We start from the raw sequence: 18,022 nt of genomic DNA, 5'->3' as shown, positions 1-18,022 counted from the left end.
ACCCGGAAAACTTAACATTTGGAAAAACAGTGGAGTCGAGAAATTGCAGCAGGCTCCAAGAAGGTCAAAACGTGGCTCTCATAATTGAGAGCCCAATATTTGAAATAATAAGCCCAGCCTGACAAACAGCGGGGCGAAACCCATATTGGAGATGAGCCCACATCTTTGCTTGCTTAACTTGATGGTTGCAAATTAATAAGCACGTGACACGCCAGTCGTCTTCTTCACTTTTTAAACTTTCTCTCAGCCTCTCCACTGTCGAATCCATTCTCAACGAAGCATGAAATGCTTAAGTTAAATAACATTCCTTTCTATTAAAAAATAAATAACATTCCTTCAAACCCTGAAACTAAGTAGCAAACTCGAACCATGTCATCTTCTTCTATACGTGCTCACCTCGCTCTTGTGGCTCTCCTCTCAGCCACCACCTTTTATTTCGCCTACAAATCTCGCCGCCTCAATAAATTCCTCCGCCACTCAGATTACCGCAAAAAACCTGAAAATCCTAACCCCAATAAAGGAAAACTTTTTTTCATCTCCCAAACCGGTACGTCCAAAACCCTAGCTAAGCGTCTCCATGCTCTCTTAACCTCCAATGACCTTCTATTCGACCTCGTCGATCCACAAACCTACGAGCCTGAAGACCTATCCAAAGAAGCCCTAGTTTTAATCGTTGCCTCCTCTTGGGAAGATGGAAAGCCACCTGAAGCGGCGAAATTTTTTATGAATTGGATTGACGAAAGCGCGAATGATTTTAGAGTGGGTTCGTTGCTGCTGTCAAATTGTAAGTTTGCGGTTTTTGGAGTGGGAAGTAAATCGTACGAGAAAACTTTTAATATGGTGGCGAAAGATTTGTCGAAGAAAATGAGAGAACTGGGTGCGGGTGAGGTCTTGCCGGTTGTTGAGGGTGACGTGGATGGTGGTGAGCTGGACGTTGTTTTTGAGGATTGGAGTAAAAGGGTGGTTGCTATTTTGAAGAGCGGTGGTGATCGACTGGAGAATGGTATTGTCAATGGTGAGGCTAGTATTGTGGGCGTGGAAAGTGATCCTGTTTATCATGAGTATGACGATGATGAGGAGGAGGAGGACGTGGTTGAGTCGGAGATGGTTGATCTCGAGGATATTGCAGGTAAAGGGCCTTCGAGGAGGTCGGTAAATGTGGCTGAAACCAATGGAAAAGTTAAAGATAGCAAGAGGGATATGGTCACACCAGTGATTAGAGCAAGTCTAGAGAAGCAGGTATCTTCATGTTAACTTCGTTTTTTTTTTTCAAATTTTATACTGCAATAATTTCAGTTATCTTGTACAATGATTGTCCACTGAACATGCATTCGTAGTGTCATCTTATGTTTGCTTAAACAAATGGTCGGACTGGGATCTGGTTATCATTTCTACTTATGACTGATGTTTTTCATATGATTGGTTGTTTCAAATTACGTGATTCACAGGGGTATAAAATTATTGGTTCACATAGTGGTGTCAAAATCTGTAGATGGACCAAGTCACAACTTAGAGGCCGAGGAGGTTGCTACAAGCACTCATTTTATGGCATTGAAAGCCATAGGTGATTATCACCTTTTTATCCTTTAGTAAGGCCTGATCTTGTTGTTATGCATTGTATAATTGGCTTTTATGCCTATTCCCTTCTGGATATCAAGTAATTTGGTTATTCATTAGTTGGATTTTCCTTTTCAAATTGCTGAATTTTTTAACGGACAGATGCATGGAGGCTACCCCTAGTTTGGCATGTGCCAACAAATGTGTTTTCTGCTGGAGGCACCACACAAATCCTGTAGGGAAGAGTTGGCAGTGGAAAATGGATGATCCAATAGAGATAGTGAATACAGCAATAGACCTCCATGCAAAGATGATTAAGCAAATGAAAGGAGTTCCTGGTGAATATTCTATATTTGTTCTTCTTGATTTTTTTTATTTTGGAACTGTTAGTTCTGCCATTGACAAACAGATCCCATCCAATGATGGTGAAGAAAAGGAAGGCGGTAAAATTATCCAATAATCCGTTTTTCACCTCCACCTCCACTGGATTGACTTGGTGTGACCCTTCCTTGCAAGTCAGGGACATGCTATTATAGAAACAACACTTTTGAGTGAAATGAAAAGTAACTCTAAGTTGATAATTCAGAGCATAGACTCATCTGTTGTATTGACTAGAAAATTTGTGCATGTAGGCGTTACATTGGAGCGATTGAACGAAGGCCTTACTCCAAGGCACTGTGCCTTATCACTTGTTGGCGAACCAATTATGTATCCAGAGATCAATACTCTTGTGGATGAACTGCATCGAAGACGGATTTCTACATTTCTTGTTACCAATGCTCAGTTTCCTGACAAAATTAAATTACTAAAGCCAGTTACTCAGGTCTGTTTATCCCCATTGCATCAGTTTGTTGAAAATAAAAATTGAATCCATGGTCATGATTAACAAACCTCTTGATTCTTTCATGCATGCAGTTATATGTGAGTGTAGATGCTGCAACAAAGGATAGCTTGAAGGCAATTGATAGACCTCTCTTTGGAGACTTTTGGGAGAGATTCCTGGTAAGCATGTCTTATTGCTATCCTATATATATAAATAAGTTGTTTGTGAAATAAATCAAAGAGAATTTTGGAGGAATTTGGAAAATCTCCTGTTTGTCATGAAATATTTTTGGACCTTCAGCACGAGTATTAATCTAGTTTCCATGACATGAGGCAAGCAACTGTTCTACAGTAGCTGTGTGTTGGTATGTTTTAGGCACCTCAGAGATTACTTATCCATGTTCCTTTTGTAAATAATGCCAGGATTCTTTGAAAGCTCTGAGAGATAAACAACAGCGAACAGTTTATCGCTTGACACTGGTGAAAGGGTGGAATACAGAAGACATAGAAGCTTATTCTAAACTCTTTAGTATTGGAAATCCAGATTTTGTAGAAATCAAAGGCGTTACCTACTGTGGGTCGTAAGTTCTTTTCCCTGATCTGGTTTTATTTTGTGCAATCATGTGCTTGCATAAATATTGAAACTCTTTTTACAGATCTGCTACATCAAAATTGACAATGGAGAATGTCCCCTGGCACGCCGACGTGAAAGCCTTCTCTGAAGCCTTAGCTTTGAGAAGTGAAGGGGAGTACGAGGTTGCATGTGAGCATGTCCACTCGTGCTGTGTTCTCTTGGCAAAAACAGAGAGGTTCAAGGTCAATGGCCAATGGTTCACATGGATAGACTATGAAAAGTTCCATGACCTGGTAAGTAGTGCACCAATTTCCATCTTTGGAGTCTTTAAAATGTTTCCCTTTCATGATTTTATTATTTGATGAAAATGCAGGTTGCTTCAGGAAGACCTTTCAGCAGCAAGGACTACATGGCTGCCTCCCCACACTGGGCTGTCTATGGTGCTGAGGAAGGTGGATTTGACCCAGATCAGTCTCGGTATAGGAAGGAGCGACATCACAAATTAAGTCGCTGACGGCTAGGCTAGGCTAGGCTAGGCCAATTAGAGATCCAAAACAGTTTTGGTTTGTTGAAATTTAACTTTTCCCATTATAATTATTATTATGATTATATTTTTAAAAATCTTTCCCAAAAGCACTTCCAACAGTTTAGCGGTTTCTGGCTATACTTTATGGGTACTGTTCCTTGTTGAGATTATTTTTTTATGTGCCTGACTCCTGTACTCGCTGTATTTTTAACTTCAAAATATATAAAAATTTTGTAATGTTTTATTTCAAAGTATCTATAGCACATTGCAATACCATTAAACAATTTAGCACTCATGGCTCCATTTGTGTTAAGTTGAAGGTGAATGGATTTGAATTAGTATTGCTCATCAGTTGTGTTACCATTACTCTTTGTAATGGTGACATTTTTGGTCAGATGTCTCTTAGGTGTGAAATTGGTAGTTTTTTTATCTGTATTCATCATATGCAATTTCAGATAGTCTTAACGGGTGAACAAATCCTCCGGTTTTTCATATCCATACTTTCTATGAAGGATGTTTGCCGAGGTGAGTAGGGTGCTCATCAACAGTGTGTCATTCTTGAAGCTTTAATCGTGTGATGTTGCAAGCAGTTTGCAGTGTTCGGTCTGATCCTTATCCTAAGGTATATCAAAATGTACCAGTGCTGTTACTGCCATGCAATTTGTATCTTACTCGTATTCTAGCCGAGCTCAGCCAGCATCAATCTTGAAAATATCACATCAACTCTTTGGTAATATTCTTGTCATGGATTTGCAACATCATGTGATTGAATTGGACTACGCAAATTCCAATTCCAATAACTATTGCGACCCTTTACTATCCTTGACTTGTAAGATAGGTCCTTTATTATCCAGAAATGTCTAAGTCGACTAGATCACTTTCAAATTGGAAACATCATACACGAGCCTTATGTTTCATTGTTTTTGCCTGAATTTTGTCATGTATATTACGTCCCTTCATCAATATTTCTTCATTTAGTGTCTTATACATTAATGTGCATTTTCATCTCTTTGGTTAAGGAACTTCATACTTGGAACACTCGTTGGTTGGTTCTGTCCCAATTCTGAAATTCCTCATGGAGAGATTTGTGGTGATACTTGATATTCTGATTTCCAGTCTATTAAAGAATGATACCGGAACTTGAATACTCTCCATTGGGGCTCTTACTGATTAAGAAATCAGCAACCAGTCGTTTTATCTTAATAAAATTCTGATATTTGAATTGACGAAGGTACATGAGCACAAATTTAAATTAAATCCATTCAATAAATATGAAGTTAGGATAGACAGAAAAAGAAAAGAAAAGGAAAGGAAATTTAAGTCCTGGAACAACGAAGAGTGAAGATACTGAATATTATCCAAATTAAAATAGCTACACTATACCTGTTGGAATGGAATGACACGGTGGACATTGCTGGTTTCCACTTTCTTGGCGGGATTTTAATTTTTACGAGGGCAATCAAACAAACAGTAAACACGAGGGGACAAGTTGTTGGATATGGATGAGTGAGGCGCGTGCAGACGGCGGCTGGGCTTTGACAAATTTACACTCAACATAAAGGACAGAAATACAGTGTGATCGCTGTCCTTTCCATCCGACGAGGCTGCCGCTTTGCTCTTACTTGTCAAATACCTTTTTTGACTATTGGTTACAGCGAACTCCTCTTCTCTTCTCTTCTCTTCTCTCATTGGCCTTTCCCGGTCGGCAAAATCTCACCCTCAATTCTCCCCATCCAACACGTGGACGTTTCGCCTCTTGGTTAAAACTAAAAACCATCAATATCTATCTTCCGAAAAGTCGTATGTCATTGGTCGCTGAGGCGGCTAGGCCGCGTTCTAATTGTTAACACTTTAACAATTGTGCGTGACTCTCGCGTGCTAACTCACAACTACGCTGAGATGGCGTGAAAGTAATTAAGTAAATATAAATACTCATTTCAATTTCATTCAACCTTAGCGACGGCGTCTCTTCCTAATCACACAGACCTGGACGCTACTGACACTGGGCACTGCAAACCAGAAAAGACGATTACCATTCAGTTTCCCCTCCACCAAAACCAGATTTCAATCTTTTTTTTTTTTTGGCCTTCCTTCTCTCATTCCTTCAACACAATATATTTATTAATTATTTTTACATTGAAAAATCTAATAATGAATTAGAGTAAATACAACTTCAACTCAAGAAAACCCTGTAGCATAATATCACTAAAACCATCATATCAAAGTAATAATATCCACACAGCATGTGTATATGATATATAAGTCTTCCTGGTCTTCGTCTTCATGATTCATAATTGTCAATATAACTAATCTTATTCTATGTAACAAAGAAAACCCCCAGCAACAAGTGATTTAATTTAATTCATAAGAAAAATGATATAATAATCACTCAAGATAAAGCATGAACCAAGAAAGCAACAAATGATAGTAACCTGTCTATGGTCTTGCCATTGCCAATCGTAGGAACCTCGAGAGTTTGTAACAAATGAACGAAAAAGAATCATAAATTTGGCCCTCTCTTCACTCAGTTAATTACCCCATATATATATATATATATATATATATATGTAATAGCAGAGAAGGAAATCGTTATTAACTTTTTCTTTTCGTCCGTTGGTTTCAGCTGCTCTTTCTGGGTTTGCTTTTTCTCCTAGCTCTGCTTCTTGGAGGCTCTTTTGATGGCTCCCCCAAAATAGACTGTCCTCCTCTCTTCTGTGCGCTTTCCATGGAAGCTGATGATGCTTCTGCCTTTATTACCTCTTGCTCTTCTTTGCTTGTTTGAAGTTTCTTTGGTTGACTCTGCTCACCGGTTACTTCTTTTTGACGAACTTGTGCTGCTGCTTCTTGATCTCTGTTTTCTTCACTTTCGACTATCTTTCTAGGCCTGCCTCTCTTTCTAGGAGTCTGAACCTGTGGCTGCTGCTGCGGAGTTTTATCTCCTTCTCCTGATGATGAAGCTTCGGCTATTGCGACTGACAACTCCTCCGTTTTTTGAGGCTTCTTTTTACCCATTAATTAAAAATTAATACACATATACAGCTAGTTATCCATATGGTATTCTATCTGTTCACTATATAGATAACTCGATATACGTCCTATACCCCAAATCAAAGCATCATCAATATCAAATTTTTTATGAGATTTGATGAATCCTTAAATCCATCCTACAAAAATCCCAGTTTTTTTTTTTTTTGTCAATTAATTAATAAAATAACACCAAAACTCTCTTCTCTCTCTCTCTAGTCTCTCAAAGATCCTAAAGCTCAAAGCAAGTGGACTAATGTCTTTGACCAATCTCCTGATTCTGGGAAACCCATTAACTCTCTTTCTCTCTTTATACGACCTAATAGTAAAATAAATTTTAAAGGGACCTCCAATTGAAAAGAACAGAGAAAATTAAATTTAAAAGCTGAAAGCCACTAAAAATAAATCATCTTTCCTTTTTGTTTTTATTTTAGACATCTATATCTCTATATCCTATTCTTTTGCCGCAGAAGTAATAGACAAGTTGGAGAAAATGATGAGGTTGGAAATTAAGCGAAGCATGGGAAGAAATAGCACGGGCTACCAACTATAGACTGCTAGCTAAGAGTTGCCATTTGTCGAGGTCCCGTCTCTAACCATGGTTAAATTGTTTTGCTAGCTAGGGTTTATATCCGAGCTTAAGCTATATGGCTCTTTCTTTAACTTCAATCATGTCATTTGATTTTACCTAATAAAGTGGATGCATTTTTTGTAAGTCAGTGGCATATTCTTCACTAATTAATAAATTTTTCGTAGATCAGCGATGTATGTAAGTGTAAGATATTTATACTTGTTTTCCCGCATGAAGATATGAAATTTAGACTCATGTATGGTCCCAAAAAATTCTCTAATAAAATATCACTTTTAGAAGTCCGCTATTTAATCTTATGTTACGTTTGTATTATTTTAAAAAATTAATAGATATATTAAATTTAAAAAAAAAAACGTTGTTATATTACCACTGGTTTATTTTCCCTGTTGTTCTAGTGTGCTTATTTATAAGGGGCATGTTTAGCAGTTTGTACAAACCGGGTCTGCAACAAACTCAAGATGCAGGCCAGTTTTCGGAAAGGCTGCAAAGCCCACTTGTACCGGTGAATTAGAGTAACAAAAGCTGTGTCACGGAGGCCCGCTTGAACCCTTGGGTTTATGCGGGTCAGGTTACTTTTATATTTTAAATATTATTAATTTAAGTTATTTTGATTTAATTTGATTTTATAATAATTTAATTGTTTTATTAGTTAATTGAATATATTTGTTATCAAGGGCTTCAGTCGATCCGTACTCTCCCGTCAAAATCATCGTCGACCACCATTTTTCGTCATCAATCACCGTACTCTGTCATAATGTTGTAGATTTTGACATTAAAATTAATACATGTTGAGTAGCGAAAAGTAACAGCTCAGCTATGTCCTCATTCCTCACCCTGAGGCGAATTTCTCCAGTTGAATGGCACAAGTAGAGTCCTGGTAATACATTGTGTACGGACATATGCCAACTAGAAACGAGCACCGACCAGAGATACGTACCGACCAGATGCTCATCACCCAAAGAAAAAGGACACGATCTCACGAAATCACAACGATTTAACCATGTCCCGAATTGCTGGGGAAAACGTGACGTCCCACGTTTACCCACGATTCGGTGATTGGAGACCCATAAAGGTCTATCATCACCCGAAAATGGGGGGCATGAAGAATACTCAGAAAACGTGAGATGATTGCCTATAAAAAGCCAAGAGACTGATGAAGAAAAGGAGGAAAAAAAGGAGAGGGGAAAACTCTGCCAAATTAAAATCATAACTTATTTTATATAGATTTTCGATACAGATTGTGCCGAGAATATTGTATTTAGTTTACTCACTTAAATCATATAGTTTACCCATAAACACATTGTTCTAACTTAAGCATCAGAGGGTTTATGCCGGCAAAACCACCGGCATCTCTGACTTGTTTCTGTGAGCGCAGGCTTAGAAAGAAGAGAAAGGGTGATTCGGGTCCCAGGGACACGAGCAATTGCTAGAGCAGGGGGAGTGCAACCTTTCCTTCGTGGACAACACAAACGTTGGTGGAACGATCAGGTCGGGCAAATGACGACCGGATTTCAGCATCAACATTTTGGCGCCGTCTGTGGAGAGCTGGATAAAAAGCTACCACCAAGTTAGTAGTCATCAGAGGAGCAGCGAATGATCGATTATGGATGTGACAAGGAAGAATACCTTAGGGGGTGACAATGAAACTGATGAAACGATCACTCTCCGAGAGATCGCAAATGAGGCTAGAGAGAGGATGATGCAAGAGCGAATAGAACAGATGGAGAAGCAAATGGAGACTCTCACAGCTATATTGCATGACTTGAGGGATGAACGGAGAAGGGATTGTGAGACCACCGCGGTGAGAGATGAAGCCGTGGTAGAACCCAGCCTACGAAGGCGTAGAATCGAGGAGATCCCTCCGTTGGGGGACCAACCCTATGAGGTGCATTCCCATAGAAGTGCAGGTCGGATCCCAAGAGAGCGTGTGGATGAAGGGAGAGACCAATCTCGCTCTGGGCAAGTTCTAGGAATTGATGGCCGAGGAGCAAATATTGATGAAAGTGAACTCAGACAGCGACTGCATAATACTGAGTAGGAGCGAGATCAAGTAGCTACAGGCGATCCTGACCGCGCTTTAGAATTGGAGGGTGAGGTACGAAGGTTGGCGCAAGCGATGGATGAGATCCAAGGCAAGAGAAAGCCTTCGAGCTGGAGAATAATGCTGGATGAAAAATCTCTGCTATCAGCCGAGATCATAGGTACTGTGATCCTAAGAGATTTCCGTTTTTTCTACCTCAAATACTCCGGGAGAAGCGACCCGCTGGTGCATATTGAGTGTTTCAATGACATGACTGGTGTGCAGGGGTTAACACCAGCTCAGAGGTCTAGGGTGTTCCCATTGACACTAGAGGGACGAGCCTGAGAGTGGTACCGTAAGCTGCCACGTGCAAAAATAAGGGGATATGAGCATATGTGCCAAGAGTTGGTCGAGTAGTTCCGCAGAGCGATAGCCCCAGAGGACGATATGATGGAATTGATGGGGATGAAGCAGGAGGAGCACGAATTCTTTCGCGATTTTGTGAAGAGATATCATCGGGCCGTGCTTGATCTGGGAGCTTTTAATCACCCGCAGGCATTGAAAGGATTAAAAAAAGGTATGAGGATAGACCGATTGTGGTACAACCTATTCAGAGTTACTCAACGGGATATGAGTAGACGAGGAGAGATATAGAAATTGAAGAGGAAAAAAAGGAAAGGGGAAAACTATGCCAAATTGAAATCATTACTTATTTTACACAGATCTTCGATACATATTATGCCGAGAATATTGTATTTAGTTTACTCGCTTAAATCATATAGTTTACCCGTAAACACCTTGTTCTAACTTAAGCATCGGAGGGTTTACACCGGCAAAACCACCGGCGTCCCTGACTTGTTTCTGTGAGTGCAGGCTTGGAAAGAAGAAAAGGGTGATTCGGGTTCCAGGGACACGGGCAATTGCTAGAGCAGGGGGAGTACAACCTTTCCTTCGTGGACAACACAAACGTTGATGGAACGATCAGGTCGGGCAAAGGACGACCAGATTTCAGCATCAACAGTACCTATAAAATCCTCGAGCCTAAATTTTCTAGTAATCAAGTTTCCATTTGTGGCATATATATACAGTTAAAGTTTTAGAGTTGAGAACTTTGACTATAGATTGACAACGAATACAAGTTCCATTGTTGGAGATATTGATGTTGTTGTGTAAATCTCGAGCCAAGGTTAACGATATTGAGTATGATGTCAACGGATAACATTCCAAATTTTTGGCAATGGCTAACAGCGATGATTTAATTTTTAATTAATTTAATCAAAATAATTTTATAGTGCATTCTATTTTTATACTTTAATACAATACATTACAATTCAGTGCAGTTCCAATATAGTATAATACATCAAACAAACACTGAATGACTGAACCTATTAGCGCGACAATAGTCCGTATATAATTTCGTGTTATTCGGGTTGGAAGGGTGATGATTGAAGAATGGCAATTACTACAAGTATAATTGACTGATATGATGAGGATGGAAAGCAGCGTGGTGCTACTGGAATCAGTTATTTCAACATTTTTTTTTAAAATCAGTCTTGTTCCTATAATTTTTGTTTCTGCCTTCTTAATTTCATTATTTTGTCCCTCTGGCCTTTAAAATTATTTAAACAATTCAATAACTAAAAGCTGAATAGCCCTAATCTCAGTATATTGAGAAAGAGATTTTTAAGTAGTATTAATAGTAAAACTATTACATTATCCAATCATAAAAATAAGCTATGAATAAATAAGAATTATAAAAGATATTGACATAGTATATGTTATTTTTTAAAATTGCTCCCGATATTGCTTGAAATATATATATATATATATATATATATATATATATATACATGCACAAAACCAAGAATATACTCAATATTCATATTTAGTATTATTTTTGAAAGAACACGCAAAACGTTAGAAATTGGATTAATTGCAAAGCTTTGCAATTGCTTATTTAGTTGCAAATATTGAACAAATGACTTGTAAATTAAGATAGATTAGCTAGATTAATACTGACGCCGAAAGTGAAAAAGAAACAACCTTTGACTCGCACTCACGAAATTAAAGAAGAGGTTGAAAGTATTATTATAGTGAACAGAACTTGAGGATGAGGGCAATGGCAAAGATTAAGGATCATGGTTCTCTCCTAATCTGATTATATTCAGAGTAAATAACTTAATTATTAATTGGTAGTTAATAAATAAAAAATTAAAAGAAGTTAAATTTTACTCATATATTATTATTAAAAGACACATGAGATGATCATTTTTCAAAACTTAAATCTGGCGGCGATAATCAACCTCGTAGGCTCCACGATTATCAAATTAATTTGTCGTGGAAACTAAACGTCGTAACTTTTTTTTCCCTCTCTTTTGGGACTATATTCGAATAATTAATTAGCTTTATTAATCTAAATCATTGTCCGAACGGTTGGCTCTATACGTAATTAACCCCCCGTAATGTTGACATAAACCTCCTCACTACTCTTAGCTGACCGTGACATCTTCTCTGCAACTGCGAGCTCGAAAGATTGCTTGATAGTAGAGTGGCAGAAACTACTCATCTTTTACTTTTTATTTTTGAAACTATTTTTACAACATGCTACTGAGTTGAAATATAGAACGTTATTGGCATTTGGTAAGCACTCGTACTTCTTTCAGGTGAGCCGCCGTTAATGTAATTCAACCATTTTGTGATACGTCATCATACATACCACGTGGCATGATTATGCAGCATCTCATAATTTTTTTTTTTTTTTTTTTTTTTTTAGGAACATTGCAGCGTCTCATAATTAATATTTAAACTGTGAATTAATTTCACAACAATAGGTACTACTTACTAGAACTAGAGTCACTCACGGTCAATCGGGACTCCACAAACGCGTAACGATCTTTTAAATAAAGCCATTGATTTTAACTCAAAAAAGTAGAAAGTTTTATCAGGACAGTTCGTGCTTGAAAGAGACAGCGGCCTCGTGATTGCAAATTCTTACCTCCTAATCGGATAAGATCTCATTATATGATGTGTGTTGCTATGTCAACCAAAGTCGGAGCGGCCCCATTTCCTCTCGATTTTCCTTTTCCGCCATGTAAGTACGTACACGTGTATCATCCTCTAATTTTTTGCCATTTATACAGTAATTTCAATTATATATTTAGATCAAACTACGATATAATTGTATTATCGTATTATAATTATATTCAATCGTTAAATATATTTAAATTAATAAAATTCACTGATATTTAACGGTTGGATACAATTATAATACGGTAATAAAATTACACTACAAGTTTCCTATATATTTTATTCAGTCTCTCTCAAAGAGACAACACACAAAAAAAGAAAAACATATGGGCGCCTCAATGTCCCATCACTCAATTCCAGATTATTGGAGTATTTTCAGATTATCTCCGCCTCTAAACAAATCAAAAACAAAAAAATTTAAATTTAAAAAAATATATTTTGGGGTATCTCTAATAATTTTGTTGGCCACGAATTCTGCTTCAAGTTGAAGATCGAAAAGCTTTAGGCTTGGAGCTTGAAAGTGATTTGTATGAAGTGACTTGCCGTTAAGAGTGTGTAAACATTGAGCTGATACATCGTAGTCCAAATCAAGATTGTGGATGGAAGATTTTCTTGGTAATTAGAATTTCGTTTGTGGTTGTGTATTTTTCTAGAGATTTGGCCGGTTTTATGACGAGTGTTATTTGTTTACTGCCAGAACTTTTGTCCTTATGCGCGGCATATCTGTTTCTTTTATTTTCTTTAGTTTAATTTTGATGAGAATTCAAGGATTGTTCAAGAGTTCATGAGCTCTTTTCTCAATTGAATGTTTTGATTTGTTAAAATCGAAAGAAGTGGAGGCGGAGATAGAGAAGTAAATAGCTGTAATTCTTGGTAGGTTTATTTTTATTTTGATGAGAATGCAAAGATGGTTTAAGAGTTCATGAGCTCTGTTCCTTTATTTATTTATTTATTTATTATTATTCTTAGAAATAGAATTTTGGTTTCCTTTTTTCTATTAATTCTGAGGTGGGTATTCGTAGTTGTGATCAAAGATATAATCAATTATTTTTAAGTGCAAGTAAAATTTTCTTGTGACTCGTCTATAAGGAGAACTGCTTTAAAATTTTAGCTACTATTGGTTTAGATGTTATTATGGAGTATGTGCTTTTTCCATAACTAATGTTTGATCAAATGGTACAGTTGGTTTGCATCTTTGAGTTCTGTTTTGATTTTTTTTTCTTTCGTTTCCTTATTTCAAGGATTTCAGTTCCTAAATATTTGTTTCTCTTCTAATAGAGTTTATTAGCTGGCTATGTTATCTTTCTCTGGACTAGTCATCTGAATATGACTCTTAACTACTTGGTTTCTGGGTTTGTTTGTTTCTCGTTTTTCAATTATTTATCTGAATGTTGATTACTTTGTTTGATCTTGAAACAGGCTCTCATAGGCTGTCTTGTGTTAATAACTCGATTCTTGCCATGACTTCATTGCTATCCATATTGGAGGGTTTCAGTGAGGAATAAGCTCCTAAGTCATGGAGAATCCTTATGAAACACCGGGCAATGGTGAAGCAACTGACCCAGGCCTACAAATTGTTAAATTCTCTCCTTACCAACCTGGTACGAAATTATCATCGCCTTGGTTTGATTTGAGAGTCTTTTATGTGAGGGTCAGTAATTTTCCGGTCGATGATTCAACCCCTGAGTTTCTCACTCTCAACCATATCCCCTTGAGCCATGACACCCTTTTAGAAGTGAATGGTGTTCGAAGTAGCATTTACTCTGATGGTGTCTCTTCACTTCTTAGAAGAGATAGGGTAGATAAGAAATCTGAAGAAGCCACATTCATAAGCACTGATAGTATTAGGTTGACAGGAAGTGTGAAATTTGAGGTGTTTGACAAAGAAGATCTCATTTTATCTGGGGTTCTGGAGATGTCTAATAGCAATGGTTTCACTGGGGAATCAAAAAAAAATGCGAAGCATTGGAGCATGAACTGTGAATCAGAGATCACTGCTGGCACTGGCTTTCTGAAGGGAAAGCATATTGCAGTTCCTGAATTACCATTGCCCACAATTGAGGTTTATGTTGCTGGCTCCTTCTCAGGAACACCTATCATCTTAACCAAGACTTTGCAGCTTAGTTTTCGAAAGAAGCATAACAGGAAGGGCATGTTGGATGCAATCCCAGAGTATGAGACAACTGAAAACAGAAAAAATGGATCATCAGGACTTGTTTGGCAGGTAAAGTTACTTAAAAAGTTTTAATATCGGTTACTCTCTTAGTTCTTCTGATTTTAGACAATGTGTTTGTATACTGCTATTGCATGTTACTTAGAGGTAAATTAGTAATAATCAGTTATTATAAGAACTGATTTTATTCAAAATTTTCATGACGTATAGACTTCTCATTTATTATTAGTTTTAGTTATGGCTGTTGCATGCTTCCTGTCTTACAAACATGTCATGACAAAAGTCCCATTTGATATTGTGCTTGGGCTGGAAAATGGAAGCTTATCCTAAAGGTGTCTTAGGGTTATGGGCAGGGCACAACATTCTACTGATATAGGGTAGTAATCAATTCCTCCTTTCACTAATTTGCTTTGTTTTCAGTATCCTTGTTCTGTGAAAACTGACAAATGATCTTTAGCACAAAGCCATGTGGAGTGTAGTACCCACTTGTTTGGTCCACAATCTCCTGGGCTCTGTCTGGGCATTTTTATGTTGGTTCTTGCATCATCTAATAATGAATTTAATGGGGAGTTTGCTATAGAGTTTCCTGCATTTTGTGTTCTTAAGTAACTAGCTCTAAGCTGATAACTGTATATTTTTTGAAACATCTCTACTTGGAGGTCTTATTAGTGGTTATCTACAGACCTGTCTCAGGGGCTACATCTGTTGAATTATCTTTTCCATGAGCCTCACCTGTGCCATTAATTATGTATAATCCGTCTTTCTGAAATGAACAGATTCTAATACATGAATGCTAAAACTTCAATGGAAGTCAGTTGGCTTTTATAAGCATCAAATACTCTATTTTCTTACCCAGTGAGGGGAGATTAAGTTTGAGAATTTTGCAGTTCTGTGCCTGTATAATCAGATGGATAATGAAGCTCCTATCACTTCATCCAAACTACCCTTGTTTTGATAAGTATAAATCCCGTCAGCATGAAATATCTATCAGCATGAAATATCTATTACTACTTATTTACTTCAAGTGAGGTCCTTCAACCAGCACTTTGTTTTCTTCCTCTGAAAAATTATTCATACAGATTTTTGCTTCACATGCATTTTCTATTCTCACCAGTATAATTTATCTTCCTCTTTAGCAAATATGTCATCCTTACACTGGCCAGAATTTTTCGTTCATCTCTGTGGATTTCCTAATCATGCACTGTTCCTCTCTCTGTTGGCTTCTTATAGAGTAGTGACGAAAACTAATAATTTAGTCGCTGATGTTATATCTTTAGCTTGATCTCTTACCATCTTACTGAATATATTTGTTCATCCTTTAACAGCATCTATCCTTAAGTCATTTATTTATAACAGCCTCTTGATATTTGGACTGTGCTGACAGTTAAATATCTTGCTTCAAGGTCAAACTGCTATCAGTTTCAATGAACCTTCCTTGTATGCATTTTTATGGTCCATTTTCAATCTCCTAGATTCTGTCTTTATGTATGCTGAAAAATTATCTCAATGGATATTGTAAAATGTAGATTTGTTTCTTTGAATATGATGGTGGGGTTCTTATTATGACTTCGTGTAATAGTAGTCTGAGTCAGATGGAGAACATATCAGAAAAGCCTTCATGAGAGTTTCTCTTGTAAATTGCTCTCTTTGCATGCTTGCTCCTGCATATTGTATAAAGAATTACCCACTGTGTATTCTGTGCCTTTTTTCGTGAGTCTTCTTTTGGGTTGCCTATTTTATTGATGTTCTATTGCCATCACATATAATTAATTAGTAATCGATAGATAAGAATGTCTTTCATCATGGCCCTTGTTTTCCTTGAGCTTAATTTATACAATTAAAGTTGGAGAAAAATGCTAAATTTTAGTAGACAGAGCGAGAAATCTAGTTCATTCCCAATACTGAAAACACGATTTTTTTAATAACTTTCTGGTCTTATGCCCTGTTTGCAGGTAGCTGAGTACAGAAACTACAAACCCGAAAATAATGAAGATTACAGCAGCATGTACTGGAGGACGCAATACATGGATGGTGAAGATGGTGAACTCTCATGGTTCAATGCTGGTGTGAGGGTTGGCGTGGGGATTGGGCTTGGCATTTGTGTTGGCATTGGTATAGGAGTTGGCTTGCTGGTGCGTACTTACCAATCTACTACTCGGAACTTCAGAAGGCGGCTTTTGTGATTCCACTCATCTAAGCTGTTAACGCACTTGGTTCTTGCAACATCCAGAGGCAGCTAACTTTGTCTTGTTTATGATATGCATCTTTGACATAAGATTTTGACTGAATAGTTTCCGTCTGTAGCAAACAGTCGTCTGTTGTTTTGATTTTTTTTTTTTTTTGGCCGATTTCCCCTTCTACCCTGTTACTTGAAATGCAATGTGGTGTTTGTTTAGAGAAGTAAGATAATTAGTTGCCCAAAATGGGCGGTGGACTACAGATTCATATATGTTGGTGTGAAGGTTTCACATATTTCCCGCTTGAATTTATATGTAAATAAATCTGATTCTGTGAATCCAAGGTTACATTTTCGTCATTTTGCAGTGGCTACAGATATATGATTTCATATTACTGTTTATGCTTATTGTTTTAACGGGATTTTAGAGGAACTGCTTAAAATAAACAATTTTTTTTTTTAGCAAAGATAAATAAATTTATTTAAAAGAGAGTGAAGCTGTCTCGCTAAGTTTTAAGGGGTACTCTTGCAAGAGGTTGGATGATTGAGCGGGTGGGGGTGCTTGAGATGGAGATGAAAGCGAGATGAAAATAGACATGAAACTACTAAGATAGAGTAAACTGAGGTTGAGTTGGAGTTGGTGAGCGATCATACTCCAATGCTCGAGTAATACTTTGGTAACAAAATGATGGCCTCGATGGCCTCAAGGTCTAAGAAACCTTGAAACCTAACATTTAGGTTGAAAAAAATGAGTCTATTGTTTGAATGAGAAAGAACTTGTTACCGTTTAAAAAATCCTTAAAACTTTATATTGGAATGTACTTAAAGGTTACTTCAGTCAATTTAGACATTTGGTGGATATTTTTTGGCTGACCTCCCTTAACTGAGATTATTTTAATATTTCATTTTTCTCTTTTTTTATGGTGACATGAGTTTGGGAGGTAAGAAAACCTTCAATCTCCCTTTTACTTCCATAATTGGACACATAGCAAGCTTTTTAGCATTATGGTCATGCTTTGCTTTGCTTAAAGAATATCTACTCTCATTAACTCATTCTTTTTAGTTCAAAAGAAAAATATTTTATTCTTTCTCATGATGGCGTGCGCTGTTCACGTGTTGATTTTAACCACTAAATTTAAGTTCTAACAATACCCTTTCGTATTAAACATATTTACCAAAACTTTTTTACTCTCATGTTTGTTTTTTATTTTTTGTGAGTTTTACTACCATTGGGTCAAACGAGTTAACTTCATTTTGATTGGCTTTTCTTGGCCACGTGTCATGAAATCATCAGTCTATATTAACACCCCCAAACCTCCCCCCCCCCCCCCCCCCCCCCCCCAAACCCAACATCCATGATATACTTGACGATATTTCGTCAATTTCATTGCTCTAGTGTTTGGTTAATTAAAAAAAAAATACAAAAAAAGGGTTAAGCTACACCTATCCTTTAATTAGATATCAAGGTTCGTTTCAGATTCTGTAAACTAGTCTGAAGGGTGCTAAAAACTCGGCATGCGAACACAAACTA

General features: G+C 37.3%; 3 protein-coding genes across 5 annotated transcripts; 2 read left to right on the top strand and 1 right to left on the bottom strand.

Moving 5' to 3' along the window:
* The first annotated feature begins 197 nt into the window (after positions 1-197).
* Positions 198-3,730, top strand: LOC102607821 (S-adenosyl-L-methionine-dependent tRNA 4-demethylwyosine synthase). The gene is made up of 8 exons (XM_006473431.4): positions 198-1,239; positions 1,449-1,564; positions 1,720-1,895; positions 2,190-2,380; positions 2,473-2,559; positions 2,803-2,960; positions 3,036-3,246; positions 3,327-3,730. Exons 1-8 carry the CDS (start codon positions 370-372, stop codon positions 3,465-3,467), a joined length of 1,950 nt encoding a protein of 649 aa, XP_006473494.2. The 5' UTR covers positions 198-369; the 3' UTR covers positions 3,468-3,730.
* A 995-nt stretch (positions 3,731-4,725) lies between these two features.
* Positions 4,726-7,224, bottom strand: LOC102607339 (hypothetical protein). Of its 2 annotated transcripts, none has more exons than XM_025097041.2 (2): positions 5,912-7,224; positions 4,726-5,581 (listed from the first exon to the last, which is right to left on the bottom strand). In XM_025097041.2, the coding sequence occupies exon 1, from the start codon at positions 6,489-6,491 to the stop codon at positions 6,099-6,101; it is 393 nt and encodes a 130-aa protein (XP_024952809.2). In that variant the 5' UTR covers positions 6,492-7,224; the 3' UTR covers positions 4,726-5,581; positions 5,912-6,098. The 2 variants fall into 2 exon arrangements, with proteins under 2 accessions (XP_024952809.2, XP_015384243.2); XM_015528757.3 differs by having other exon boundaries at positions 4,726-5,488.
* Positions 7,225-12,437: 5,213 nt separating this feature from the next.
* LOC102606852 (uncharacterized protein At1g01500) lies at positions 12,438-16,851 on the top strand. Of its 2 annotated transcripts, none has more exons than XM_006473428.4 (3): positions 12,438-12,757; positions 13,562-14,366; positions 16,268-16,851. In XM_006473428.4, the coding sequence occupies exons 2-3, from the start codon at positions 13,659-13,661 to the stop codon at positions 16,496-16,498; spliced, it is 939 nt and encodes a 312-aa protein (XP_006473491.2). In that variant the 5' UTR covers positions 12,438-12,757; positions 13,562-13,658; the 3' UTR covers positions 16,499-16,851. The 2 variants fall into 2 exon arrangements, with proteins under 2 accessions (XP_006473491.2, XP_006473490.2); XM_006473427.4 differs by lacking the exon at positions 12,438-12,757 and adding an exon at positions 12,796-13,015.
* Positions 16,852-18,022: the final 1,171 nt, after the last annotated feature.

The sequence above is a fragment of the Citrus sinensis genome, chromosome 5, assembly GCF_022201045.2.
Source record: "Citrus sinensis cultivar Valencia sweet orange chromosome 5, DVS_A1.0, whole genome shotgun sequence".
In the NCBI taxonomy this organism is placed as follows: domain Eukaryota; kingdom Viridiplantae; phylum Streptophyta; class Magnoliopsida; order Sapindales; family Rutaceae; genus Citrus; species Citrus sinensis.
The sequence above is the reverse complement of the archived record's forward strand: the minus strand, read 5'-3'. Positions and strand labels throughout refer to the sequence as shown.